Source organism: the organism of the source record quoted next, unplaced genomic scaffold, assembly GCF_019419815.1.
Source record: "Pyrus x bretschneideri cultivar Hongxiangsu unplaced genomic scaffold, Pyrus_bretschneideri_v1 Contig6, whole genome shotgun sequence".
Classification (NCBI taxonomy): domain Eukaryota; kingdom Viridiplantae; phylum Streptophyta; class Magnoliopsida; order Rosales; family Rosaceae; genus Pyrus; species Pyrus x bretschneideri.
Window position 1 is genome coordinate 3,934,379 of NW_025999798.1, and position 13,920 is coordinate 3,948,298.

The window sequence follows — 13,920 nt, forward strand, 5'->3', positions numbered from 1 at the left end:
GAGATGGCGGTAAAAGACAGCCTAGCCTTTTGTTTTTTTGTTTTTTTTAAGAAACCCTTATTTTAAGGGTGTATTAGTATTTTCATAGCAACTTTTGGTTAATTATTCAAAATTTAAAATGGTGGTTAGAATTCTATTTAGGGAAATTTGGTTATTTTTCCAAATTTCCCCAAAAAAAATGGATTAATATGAATATGATATAATATTGGGTCTTCGTTTAGGTGCTTAAGGTGCATGATTTATTAGTAGCTGTAGGCAAACACCCTTAAGACCAGGGCTTCTCTGAGTCCGAGGGTCCAAAAACTCCATGATTAGTGTTGTTTCATTCTGCAAATAACACAACCAAGTCTCCTGCACATCACATGCCAACATATTCTTTCACACACGCCATGGACAGAATGAATAAGGGATTCGCGAACTTGGTGCGAATTTCATCATGGCAACAAATAAATAAAAAGAACAGCTTGGTACAACAAATTAAACAAAAGACAGGGTGCTTGAAGGCAGTGGTAGATCCAGAGTTTGAACATTAGGGGTTCCAATGGTAAATACAAGTAGAAATAGAGTGCGAAATGTAAAAAAAAAAAAATTCAACTTATTCTTTGAGACATTTCTTTGAACGTTTGTTGGGCTTGTTGTCATCAGCCAAACCATGTTGCACACGTGTCAAAGATAGCGGCATATGCTGAAAGGATCTAATGAGTGATATAGAGAGATTTTGCCGAGTGTTGTCGACATAACTTGTTGAGATATGCCTAGTATGCATTACATTAAACATTTAGTAGGTACAAAAGGGACTTGTACCAAACATTGGAAGGATCCTGAAAAGACCTTTGTATGTATAACTTTCGGACTTTGGGTTCAGGTTGTCCTAGGACCACCTTGGTCCTTACTTCCATCCACCCTTGCTTGAAGAAGTTGCTTGCTTATTATTCGGTGTATTTTTTTTTTCTCACCAATCACTGCTCTAAATTAACGGTGAGTATCATCACAACATTGATTGTCGCTAAATAAGTATGATTAATTTATTTTAAATGACAAATTTTCTAATTTAAACTCATTTCGTCACTACTTAAAGTGATTAGTAAAACTATTTCCCTTACCATTTGGAAATTTCAATAGATAATGAAATGATATCTTATTGAAGCATATGCCCTTTCTTTGAAGCTCAAATGATATCTTATTGAAGCATATGCCTTTCTTTGGGTCCTAGCAAACCTTAAACAAATAGTATATTTTTGAAGCATTCATTTCTTGTGGTACAAGGAGACCTTGTCGTGCATAGAGTCGTATACGATTGGTGCGGCCAGCTACATGACATATACAATTCGTGATCTATACCGCATACGCTTAAGAGAATTGTAATTCATCCTATTACAATAATACATAATGTTTATATAAGTCATGATTTCCAGTTGAGAACTCTTAAGGGGACTCTCTCATTCGTCTCATGTTTTTTGCACAATATTTTATAACATTAAAACGTGAATTAACGTTAAACTGAAGAAAGTGCCCCCTTTTAAGAAAGTCTCCTTAATATATGTTAATAGAATTTAGTAATCAAATAATGATTGGATCATGTGAACATCTTCCCCTTGATATTTGTTTTATTGTATATTTTTTTCCCACCCAACTAGAAGTCATAGTTGCATTATTGTTACCATAACCATTCCATCCTTTTTGTGCATCCCTTAACTAAAATGATAATGTATCATCCTATTAAAAAATGATAATGTATCATCTCTTCCATTCTAATTTTTAGATATGGATAAATAATAGGGTCATCATTTGATTTCTCGATTAGATCAATGTGATTTAAGTCATATTTATAAGGAAAGGAATATGGTGGTTGAAGGTTTAACAAAATTAAAAATTTTGAGGAATCTAGGTTGTATTGTGTTGGACGTCCCTCCTCCTTCAATCGTTGGTTTGCCACTACATGTTATTTCTGAAGGTGGTAGGACTGAGATGTTTGTGTAAGCCCCTTAAACTGATGCCATGTCATTCTTTGTTTGATGGTCCCACTTGGGCTTTAGGCCCCCTGTAACCAAAAATAAATAAATAAATAAATTCTTAGAGGACTACTTCATTATTCATATTGTGAAATTATGATCATTTGGTGTTGTTCAGCTGAATTTAGATAAATTTCAGTCCGATCCAACATTGGATTAGAAGATAATCCAATTTCAATTGGTTCAAATGATTGAGTTTACAAAGAAAAAATGGAAAATGACAATTTTATAAAAATGGATAACTATATAAGAAAATAGAATTTTCATAGAAAAAGCTTAATTAAGTGTTGGAAGTGGGTGCAACTCAATTCAGAATTTAACAATAAAATTCTTGATTGGAGTTTCAAATGTGCCTTAAAACGAAAATCCCACTCAAATATGAGCCATATTCAAATACTCGATTTGCCATATTCTTTTTTGTTTCAGCCTTTGAATGGTAAAATATATATAAGAGTTAAAGGATCTTTATTAAATGGGGTGTAGAAGATGAAAAAAGATGCGCATAAATCATTTTTCAAACAAAGAGAAATTTTCTAATTTATCGAAAATACGGTTCGATACACTAAAACATCTGACCAAACAAAAATAGTTTTTTTATTTTTTATTTTTTAGTACAATGATATATTTAACACTAAGGGAAGGGGAAGTAAGCTAAGCCGTACAATGAACCTAATTTGGTATCGAATTCGTGATCCGTGAGATTCGAACCTAACATCTCTCACTCACAAGTAAAAAGGAATACCATCATACCGTAATATTGAGTGGCAACCAAACAAAAATAGTTGAGGTCGCCGCCCATAGCTCAAATGCATATGGCTATTCACCTATGTACATCAATGTCTTTAAGTGTTTAAACCAATGTCGAACCTTGTTGCATAAATCTGGAACTAAGTATAATATTAAAGTGATTAGTTATAAAAATGTGATTAATTATTGGAAGTAAAGCCAGACCATTTTTTCTTTTTTCTTTTTTTTTTTCTTTTGAAAAGAAAAAGAAAAAAAAGATACTATCTACATTAAAAGGGAAGGGGTGGGCTTCCTCACAATGAACTAGTAATAATGTGGTTCAAATTCACCTTTGGCGAGAATCGAACCTAAAACATCTCACTTACAAGTGAAGAAGAAAATTACTTAATTGTAGTACTAAGTAATAAAACCAGACCTTAATTCTTAGAAGGGCATCCACCCTCTAGGTTGGGCCCCCAATTTTTAGCACTTTGCTTTGCTTTGCGGGTTTGTTAGCTATGATCATGTACAAGAAATCACAAACCAACCTCCCATCCCAAATTCATGGCCATCCAAATCCAGCAACTAGTAATGCCAAATTAATGGAGTCAAGAATGATCGGCTGGCATACTTAAATTGACAGTCAATTCTCACCACTCCATTCTCTTTCCCACTAAGAAAACTTGCACGCAACTAAACAACTAGAACAACAAGGTGCCAATATTTCAAACTAATTATGCGTGCTATGTAAAAATGTTAAAAACGCATGATGCGCATTGACACATTGACATTCAAGTTGCATGTAAGTTTCTCTCGCTCCCTACTGAAAACTTAGTTTAGTGATCCCACAATTAACAATGACAATGCTCAAAAGATAACTCAAGCCACCTCAACCGTCACAATGCTCTAAAGAAAATGGGAAAGTGATGCATGAAAATTGCCACTTAACCCCAGTTTTCACTTTCCACCCCAGCAGATAAATTATAAATTTAATCTTGAGATAAAATAAGTCATGAAATAAACCTTGACAAATGTATCATCTGCTATCAACAACTAGCTGAAGCCTAAGAGCAAGCCAAATTTTCAGATATAAACAACCATTTAGCAATCTGGTTTAGGCCCCTATTAACCTAATAACCTTTAAACTTCACAATTTTTTGTTTCTATGTACACAATAGACATGGGAATGCAAACATCAAATGCAATGAGTTATGATGATAAATTAGAGGATAGAGCATTATGGTGTGGCCAGGAATGCCGACGATATTGATGAACTCTATCTGAGATCAATATCGACCAGCTCTGGCTTTCCCCTTTCGGTCTGGTTGGCAACAAGTTCAATGCCTAGTTGCCCTTTGTCTCCGGCCCCAAATGCGTATAGCTTCCCTGATTCGGTTAGTGCGAAAGTGTGGGCGTTCCAGTATATGGAATTGGTGAGACTGATCTGTACAACCCGCTCATTCACTTGCTTCAGCGATGTCACTAGCTCTGGTGCCAACACATTTGCATGCCTATTTCCCTGCAAGAGACGCAACAGAAGAAATAAGATTCAGAGACTTGGTGAACTGGACGACCTTTCATCCTACAAACCGGAGCCAAACAAATAACCAGTCACATAATACAACTTCGCAACAAGAAGTTTGTGAGTTATATCTACGACAAAAACAGTGTCAAATCTCTTCTAGGATGGTGAAGTCATTCTACAGATGTAAGATGATGTGCAGCAATTTGATACCATTTTGAAACAAGTAATTCGTGTTCACTGATTTATGAAGTTCATATATTGACTTTCTGCAATGTAAGTTGAGGGGCACAACCTTACTGCAACTAGGAAACTACCTCAATTACCATATGAAATATGAAATAGAGCGGTAATAAACAAGACCTGTCCATCGGCAGCAGTACTATGTCCAAGACTAGCTGATTCTCCACAACCAAATGAGTACACATCACCGACATCCGAAACCACAAAGGTTGTGTAATCCCCTGTAGCAACGTGCACCGCTTTCACCTGGCTCAATGCTTCCACAACCTTGGGAACTGATTCACATTCTTCATTCCCGTGACCCAAGCAGCCATAACGACCCCAACCCCAGGTGCAGACACGTCCATCCTGCCCCACCACAGCGGCATGCCAAGCTCCGGCAGCAACCACCATCGGCTGAAGGTTCAAAACCTGAAATTGTTCAATAAGTCGGGGGTGCTTCTCATCAGTTCTTGAACCGTGTCCAAGCTTCCCACCCAAGCCACAGCCAACAGAGTAAACTGACCTGAAAGTTTCGTGATCATACAAATGAGCAAATAATAATTTTCATAAAAGATTTAACGCAAAGACTACAATAACAGAAACTGTTTCGGATTTATCAAGGAACAAACATGAATATGTCAAAAAGGAGTAATATCAAATGCTTTAGGAGAAAACAGTTTGAACAGGCTCCCAATAATTTTTTTAATTTTAGTAACATTCTCAAAAATTGTGAACAAGATTCTGGAACAACTCTTTTTGGTTCCGAAAAAGCTGATTGTTCGATATAATCAGAATGCTCAAGGCCATCAAGGCAAACTGATGAAGACAGATAATCCTTACATGCCATTAGGTTGACAAGCCAGAGCAAGAAGGTAGCAGTATCCAGCTGCAATTTGCACCACAGGTACATTCTCAAGTGCCCCCAATAAAGGATGGGGCTCAACATCAGTTGGCTCAGTTTGGTGACCAAGTTTGCCATCGCTGCCCCAAGAAAATGTATACACCCTGCCCTCTCGTGACAACACAGCCGTGAAGAAATTTGCAATTGCAGCTTGTACCACAAATATGTCTTTCAAAGACTCAACCAACTGTGGAGTGGTAACAAGATTTGATCCTTGAACCCCGTACTCAGTTTCGCCAAAAGAGTCCTTTCCAAAGGCATAAACTTTCCCAGCGTCACTGATCAGCATTGTCCTGCCAGCCCCAGTAGTTGCGTGAATAATTCGAATGCCTTGCAGAGATCTGCAACACAACGGAGTTCCATCAACTTTTCGTGTAAATCAACTATTTCTCTTTCCTTTTTCCTGCATTTTACAGAATCAGATCAGAGGAGGAGTCAAGAGTTCGCAACCTGATTGGCCTAGGCCGGCATTCCTCTTCAGTTGTGCCATGTCCGAGCTGTCCTGAGCTGTTTGAGCCAAATGAGTAGACAGTTCCTTTCGAAGTCACAGCAATGCTGTGACCGGGCCCTGCTATTGCCTGTGATTTCTCCCTTCGGAAACATGCCTCTCCAGCCAACAAAAACCTCAGGACAAGTTTCCATGAACCCCCACATCTTTGCTTCAATTCTTGACGCTGTTCGGCTGTCATTGGCTTAAATATAGCTCTTTTTCGGCACATGTCCAGAGCAGCTAGCTCGGATATGGACAATTCAAAGTCAGGAGCAAAGTGCGCAGGATGCCTAAAAAAGGAACATGTTGCCTGCAACACACACACACCCAAATACAAACCAGCAGCATTATAAATCCAAAAACTTAAAACACCACCGCTGCATTACCAAAATGTAGAGAAAAAAGGGTCACTTGCCTCTAACTTTGCAAGGTCTTGAGGATCCAAATTGCAGGCAGTAAGGACATGGAGGACAATGGAGGGGTTTGCAGCTAAAGGGAACTCTCCGGGGGTGGAGGTCCCGGAGCAATGGCGTTGCCGCCTTTCAAATGTTGGTACAGGAGTGGCAACAATAGTGGTAATTGGCTGGTCAGGAATGTTATGGTATTGTATAGTTGGGGTTCCGCTCGCAGTGGCATCCATTTGGCACTGCCAAAGTTCACAGTGGCCAAGCTTTGCAAAGGAGTTCTAAATTGCTGAAATTACGAAATATCGGTACAACAATTACTAAATTACTCCTCTCAATCATCCAACATTACATTAGAATCTAAATTTTCAAACATTCTTGCTAATTTTATTCACCAGATAATCTACGCCGCGGTATCTACCTCGATAATTATGTTATTGATCAACAACTTCAAGTCTCAAAACCTACAAATAAAAAAAAACATACCTATAAAGCATGACAGCAAGTGCAAGAACAAATAATGCAACAAGTTATGTCCTATCAACATGTCATAACATCAAACATCTGCAAAATTCGACAAACCAGAGAAATTCACAGCCCGATCATTTGATCACAGTTCGATCAGACCAGAAACTGAAAATTTTCCGACTTTCCGAATCAAGGGGGTCAACAAAGAAACCCCAAACCTCAAAATAGTAGAGCACACTTGAGGAACACCAAAAGATGGAAACTTTGAGGAGAAGAATACTAGTCTTCCACAAATGGATATTCCCACCGGCAAAAGACAACCAAAAAAAGGAAAGAGTTTTGACATCAAAATACAAAATTTAATCCATGTAAACTCGTTTTTACTGATTCGGGTCAGATTAACCCGATCAAAATAACCCAAGCAAGCAAAACCAACCTCCATATTTTTATACAAATAACAGGGGTTTACAGATAATTGTCCTGTAAAATCAAAACTTTTGACAAACCCAGATCAGAAAATCATCGGAGGAATCAAAAAACCATTTACAAAAACTTGATCAAACATCAAAAGTAATCAAAGAGACAGAATCCAGCAGAAACAGAACACAATCACATGCTCAACAAGCTTTGTCAATTCTACATTATGATCGACCCAGAGATCGAGACCCAACAACTAGGAAACGAAGAATTACATATCGGAGCAACCCACGATTCCTGAAAACCCATCATCTGCATCCGTCAACAAATTTGCAGAGAATTTGACGTTTTTTCTTAAGACAAAAACAGAAAAAAATGGATCAAATGAAAGAGCAGAGAAGTGGGGTTTTGATCAAAAGGCAGAGAGAGTGGGATGGGATATTCCTCAAAGGATTTATAGAGATAAAAGGGAATGGGAATTTTGGTTTTTGTCTATGGGGAAAGAGAGTGGATGAATATATGAACAAATAGTTGAGAGTTTTTTGTGTTATTTTTATTTTTTCAATGGGGGGATTTTGGGAGGTGACTCTCTTCCCTTCTATCTCTCTTATTAGCTTTTGGGTGGTGATGAAGCTTTTCTAGTTACTATATGTTTGTAATATGCCCATTCCTACACGTCAGCTTCTTCCTCTTGACTATGGAGATGGTAACTCCAACTAATTCCTATGGTTTTACGAAAACCAAGGTGAAAACTATCGCAAACAAGATAGGGAGAGATTGTTTTTAGTGTTTCGGTAATACAGCTCGGTACATCTGATATTATATTACAAGTAATTAATTACTTAAAAAAAATAATTTACAATAATTTGTATTATACATCGTATTCTGGTACATTGAAAATTTTCTCTGACTTCTCATAAAGTTTTTTATTTGATTGAAATTATTTTGAAAGTCTAATTGGTTGCTTTAGACACGAATGGTGACAATATAAAATTACTTGGTTCTTGTTTAAGACATTTTGAAATCATATTAGTAGAGGGTACCGTGTGTTTTCTCCCAAGTCCAATATAATTAGGACTGTAATTTTAATCATTTTTAATTCTAATTTAACATTACCACTTCACTAATACATATATAAACGAGATTGTGGTGTTTGTGGTTCAATCGGTTAAGAGTGTTTATATACGTACAGGACAAACAAAAATTCATTTTCCTTCTAATTATCACAACAACACGTATATAACGTCTCACAAATATGTTTTTGAATTGAAATTAAATGTAGAGACACAAAATCCCTGTGAAACATTATGCGGCGATTTAGCATTCTACATTACCGATCTCCCTTCCAATAGTCCAAGAAAACAAAGTAGAAATTAGGCAACTTAGCATTCTACATTATCGATCTCTCTTCCATTAGTCCAAGAAAACAAAGTAGAAATTAGTCGACGGCAGAGGTATATATAATCATAGTAGTTGACAACCTTCAGTCGTCATTGAGGAGTGAGAGCTGTAAGTTGTAAGTAACGGGCCATGGTTTGTGCTTTTTTGGGGGACCAGGTCGAAAAGCTAAACTATTACTAGTTGTGAAAGTTATTCTCCAACACCTGATTTGGCATTGCAAGAATTCTCGATAAAACATGAGGGTAAAGGGTTAGCAATGTCAAACCATCACAAGAGAATAAATTACAGGCCTGTATTCCACACAACAAGTTTTGAATTCAATTCTTGACGAGTCTTACCTGTCCCTCAAAAGGTGGACTGTCGTAATGAAATCACCAATTGATACCCTTAATAAAAAAAAAGGTTTGCAAGGTCCACATTATAAGGTGATCAAATTTGCAGACAATTAGAACGTTAAGATAGTAGTTGATAAGTTAAAGCATCTAATAACATACATTCCGTTACGTTAGTATTTTAGTTGCATGTAGTTTTTCTGTTCAAGGGGATGACTCACAGAATTGAAGTTCATATCTACCATAGCTTGACTTCTACGGTTCCTTGAAGGAATTGAAGCTTGAAGACAATAAGTTGAGAAACCTTTTTCTACCCAATTCGTAGATAAATGGTCCCAATGCATTACTTCTTAGTGCTCATCTACCTAGCACATGACCATCACCTGTGCCTCTAACTTAAATAGTCATAAATTATAAAATTTACGAAAACACCTAACTACTATAAGTTTTGCACAAAATTACTTTAAAAGTTCAATGGGAAAAAAGAAAACATTTTTTTTGGCATAATAATTTATTTGCCCTTAGAAATTGCTATTTAGTCTTATTTTATCTCTTGAAACTAGTTTTGTTTCATTTTGTCCCTTAAAATTGTCATTTTTCGTCTCATTTAATCTCAGTCCAACCCTTTTCGTCCATTCTTTTGGATTGAACGAGCAGCTTGAATTGGATTTTGAATCACAACACATTATTTGTTTTTGCCAACTGCTGCAACTACAATTCTACACCAATTCGCAAGAAAGACAGACGAGGGTTTGAATTAGAGTTATCGAAAATGGAATTGGGATGGTTTTAGCATGCAAGTTGGAGGCAACGAATTGTGCATACTACCCTTTAATTTAACGTTTATTTGACTTAATTGACGAAAATAGGGTGTGAGTCTAAATGAGACGAAAATAGTAGTTTCATGTGGCAAAGTGAGATAAAACCAGTTTTAAAGGATAAAGTGAGACTAAATGGCAGTTTGAGGGGGCAAATAAATTAATAAGCCTTTTTTTTTCCCCCACCTGTTTGTACTCTAATTGACTCTTAATTGTAAAATCTTTTCAACATTATCAACTCAATTTTCTAAGTTATTAGATATGAAATGTTTTTCTTTAAAATGTAATGTTAGAGAGATGTTATTGGCACTCAAAAAAATCATTTACACTCCTCATACGTTTATTTTTACCAAGGACTACTACAGTAGAGGCTGGTATCAATTATCTTCAAAACTGTAAGTCGAAATATGAACATCCATTTAAAGAGGGAAATTTGGAGAAGTAACCATATTTTAGACCCCATATAGAATTATAGCCATCATTTTAATTTTATGATAATTCTAACCAAAACTTGATGTAAAAGTACTAATATACCCTTAATGACAAAGAAGTTCCTCATTGCTCTTAACCATGAAAAAACAACAATTAATTGAGATCTTGAAGCATAAAAGAGGTAGCCTCTTCAATACTACCCAATACACCAACTCTCGAACCCCTCCATTTCCTACACTCTTTTTTTTTTTTTTTAATAAATAAATATATATATATATATATATATATAGATATTCAAATGTAATCAGAGAACGTGAAATTGAAGATAACCTAGTAAACTAAACATAAAAATTAATCAGGAACTAAATCTCCAAAGCAAAATTTGAATCTAAAAATAGAGGAGCAAAAACCCTTTTAAGCTAAAATATGTGTGAGGTTTTTCTGCTAAACTGGTGATTGAAAATATAAAAGCCAATAATGTGATAAATCCCGAATAATATAAAAGCCAATAATGTAATAAATCCCAAATAAAAACATTCACATCATGCGTTGGAATGCAGTCTAATTGGATTCTTGCAAGTTTGGCGATTGTGGCCTGTCCCACCACAACAATTGCACTTCTTCACTATCCTTTCCTCCCCCTGAGATGGATTCTGTTTGTCTTGCGTCTTCCAGATACAACTTGTCTGATTAGAGGTAAAACAACTCTATTCTGTACCTTTTCTGGTACACTCCATTCACTCTTGTTTCCAACCGGCCAAATGGGCTCCGCATACGCTAGCACATTTGCATTGGCTGTGTAGAATTTGGAGCACATAGTGTACACTGATGTATTGCAAATTCGACATGCAGCAGTTGCATGGACACATGGAAGTTGGTCGAGATCAAACCTTCTACGCGTGCATGACTTGGCATTTAGATCAACTATATGACATAAGTCTGCCTCATGTACTTGCAATGCATAATGATTAATGGAAGATACTTGCATAGTTGTTAACCATGTGAAAAAAGAAAAATTAAAAAATGCACACACAATACCTTGAAGAAACACCAATGGGAGAAATTAGGGACTTAAAAACTTATGAGAATACTTCAAATTATGTGCAAATTGCAAATCTTCTAATCTGACAAGTGACAACCAACAACAAGAGACCAATTAATCATAATTATCATATTCTTTTATCAACCTGTTTATTTGTTTGAAATATTTTAACTATGTTTTTGGTTAACAAAATATGTGCATTAACCACATAGATTTGGCTATCATCCAGCTCACTCAACCATGAAATATTACATGTTTCCTGGCCACAATTGATTAAATAAAGAGTTAAGAGATGATTTTAGCTTATAGCTTTTGGCTTTTAGATTTCTATTTAAAACAATAGGTGATTATCGTGATCCTGATAAGAACAAAATGTTGGTCTTATTCGGAAAATTTAGAGAACAAGTTTAGGAAGTTTTTCTTCGGCAGAGGCCTCAACCTTTGACTACGAAGAAGCACTTTTGGAAAAAGAAAAAAAAAATAGAGCTACTATTCTACCTAAATGATAAAATCTTTGTCAACACTACAAATATGGAGGGGTATCGGTTCTTTATTTATTTTTTCTTCGTATGTTCTTGGTATGGACCCTATGTGGATTTAGGTGTCCAGTGTGCATTAGGAATGTGAGAGTCCATAAAAATGTAAACAAATCATACATACCGACATACGCAAGCCTCTATTTTGATTATCGTGTACTTTTTCCTTTGCCCATTTTGTCAAGGTCGAATTCCATGAACTTGTTGTGTTCCAACGTTCGTTGAACCACTCTTGGAGTATACCTCTAAGGTGACCCACTAGAGCAGTGATAGGCAACTTTCGAGCATCCTTCAGTTTTGCATTCATAGATTCGGTAATGTTGGTTGTCATCATGTTGTATTGTTTGCCACTGAAATGTGCCCAATCCCATCTATGATACCCAATTTCTTGAAGATATTTTCCTACTTTTCCATCTTTGATTGCCCAAATATCAGTCATAACACTATTAAACTCTAACACAAGGTATGTTTTTACCGCAGTGTAATATAACTTAAACATCGTTTCATCATCACCAAATTTATTCCTCATGTTGCCAGCTACATGATACATACAAGCTCCATGATATGCCTTTGGAAACACAGTTTGCACAGCTTTACCAAAATTTCCATGTCGATCAAATACAAACACTAAGTCTATTACCTCTCCAATAGCACTTCTCAATTTTGTAAGAAACCATGTCCATGAAGCGTCATTTTCTGAGTCACCCACACCGAATGCCAAATGATGTATTTGATTTTGTCCTTCATGGCATACAGCGACAAATAAGGTGCCAAGATATTTACCCCTTAGAAAAGTCTCATCAACTGCTACCACATGCCTCATAGAACTACGAAATCCCCTTATAGAGGCTCTCATTGCCATGAAAAGGTATAAAAAATGATTATTGTCATCCGTTTCTATATGTGTTACTGTCCTAGGATTTTTACTTTCTAACATGACACAATAGGCAGGAAGTGCGGCAAAAGATTCCTTTGGTGATCCTCGGATCATGTCAAATGCATACTCTCTTGCTCTCCAAGCTTTCTCGTAACTTATATTAACCCCAACATGTGCTTGCATATCCTCAATGATGTCTTTAGGTCTATATACACGTGATTCCCCCTCATACTTTGACTTTATAAATTGACCAACAACATAACTACTTGCTTGCCGATGATCACGCTGAACAACATGTAATGAACAAGAATGATTAGTTTCAAATTTTCTTACTTAAAAAAATTCTGACACTTGTAACTTGGTTGCACGAAGTCATCACTTGCAATTATCATCTACACATCTAATTTCCAAATGATCCTTAGTTGATCTTTCCACTTTAAACTCATAATTCTTCCTCATTGCAATCATAGCTAATTGATTTTGCAACTCTTTCTTACTCGAGTACAATTGTCCAACCATAATATCTCCATCTATATTCAAATCTACAATATTATCATAGTCTTGTATGCTCTTACGTTTGTTACGATGAGACGATGATAAATTGACATTAGCATCGTTAGACTGCACATTATCAAAATGGGTATTGTCATGATAGTCATCAGTAAACTCAAAACTCACATCTATTGAAGTCTCACTAATTTGGGCATTGTCTTGAAAAACTTGACTTGGTTGTTCATCACCCAAAATGTCATCATTCTCTTAAATTGCCACTGTTGGTGATGGGGAACTGCATGCAATTGGGTGTTCATCTTCAGGTTCATTTAGAGGATATGTTGTAACATATAATGGAATCTTGTTTGGTTTTGCAAAAAGACTTTCACATACCCAACTAGTCACATCGTCATTGTCTACAATCTCCATCATATTTTGCATCCCTAAGTTGCTCATGCATTGATAATGTACTGAGATTCTAAATTCACTCGAACTAACACGAAGACATTTATATATACCATGTATAAGATCTTGATGAGTAACCTTGGTTGACACTACCATTGCTTTCACTTGACCATCTGTGTATTGGCTATCAACCCTCCTCCATCCGTAATGGATCACGGTCACAAATTGAGTCAATATTCTAAAGGAAAAAATTAATTAATTAGCACATCTAACTAACCTGCAAATATATTAAAATTAGGAAAAAGTTTTAGAGCAAAATTAGTTAGCACATATAACTAACCTGCTAGGGTTTTGGGTTTCGGGTTTTGGTGGTGAAATGGACACCTCCCTGATATATGGTGGCGATGCCAAAGCCTTAAG

The 13,920-nt window shown here is 36.2% G+C and overlaps 1 protein-coding gene across 4 annotated transcripts; it reads right to left on the bottom strand.

Moving 5' to 3' along the window:
* Positions 1 to 3,715: 3,715 nt before the first annotated feature.
* LOC125471407 (ultraviolet-B receptor UVR8-like) lies at positions 3,716 to 7,781 on the bottom strand. 4 transcript variants are annotated; one of them, XM_048571732.1, is made up of 7 exons: positions 7,441 to 7,781; positions 6,702 to 6,744; positions 6,292 to 6,569; positions 5,837 to 6,186; positions 5,326 to 5,727; positions 4,624 to 5,008; positions 3,716 to 4,257 (listed from the first exon to the last, which is right to left on the bottom strand). In XM_048571732.1, the coding sequence occupies exons 3-7, from the start codon at positions 6,514 to 6,516 to the stop codon at positions 4,015 to 4,017; spliced, it is 1,605 nt and encodes a 534-aa protein (XP_048427689.1). In that variant the 5' UTR covers positions 6,517 to 6,569; positions 6,702 to 6,744; positions 7,441 to 7,781; the 3' UTR covers positions 3,716 to 4,014. The 4 variants fall into 4 exon arrangements, with proteins under 4 accessions (XP_048427689.1, XP_048427687.1, XP_048427688.1 ...); XM_048571730.1 differs by having other exon boundaries at positions 6,676 to 6,744; XM_048571731.1 differs by lacking the exon at positions 6,702 to 6,744.
* Between the last annotated feature and the right edge of the window lie 6,139 nt (positions 7,782 to 13,920).

What these genes read in the sequence shown, in the direction of transcription:
- LOC125471407 (XM_048571731.1), bottom strand. Translation starts at nt 6,516, where the DNA reads ATGGATGCCACTGCGAGCGGAACCCCAACTATACAATACCATAACATT. An exon ending in AAGACCTTGCAAAGTTAGAG is followed by an intron (nt 6,187 to 6,291) that starts GCAAGTGACCCT and finishes TGTGTGTTGCAG; the next exon opens with GCAACATGTTCCTTTTTTAG. An exon ending in GTACTGCTGCCGATGGACAG is followed by an intron (nt 4,258 to 4,623) that starts GTCTTGTTTATT and finishes CGTCTCTTGCAG; the next exon opens with GGAAATAGGCATGCAAATGT.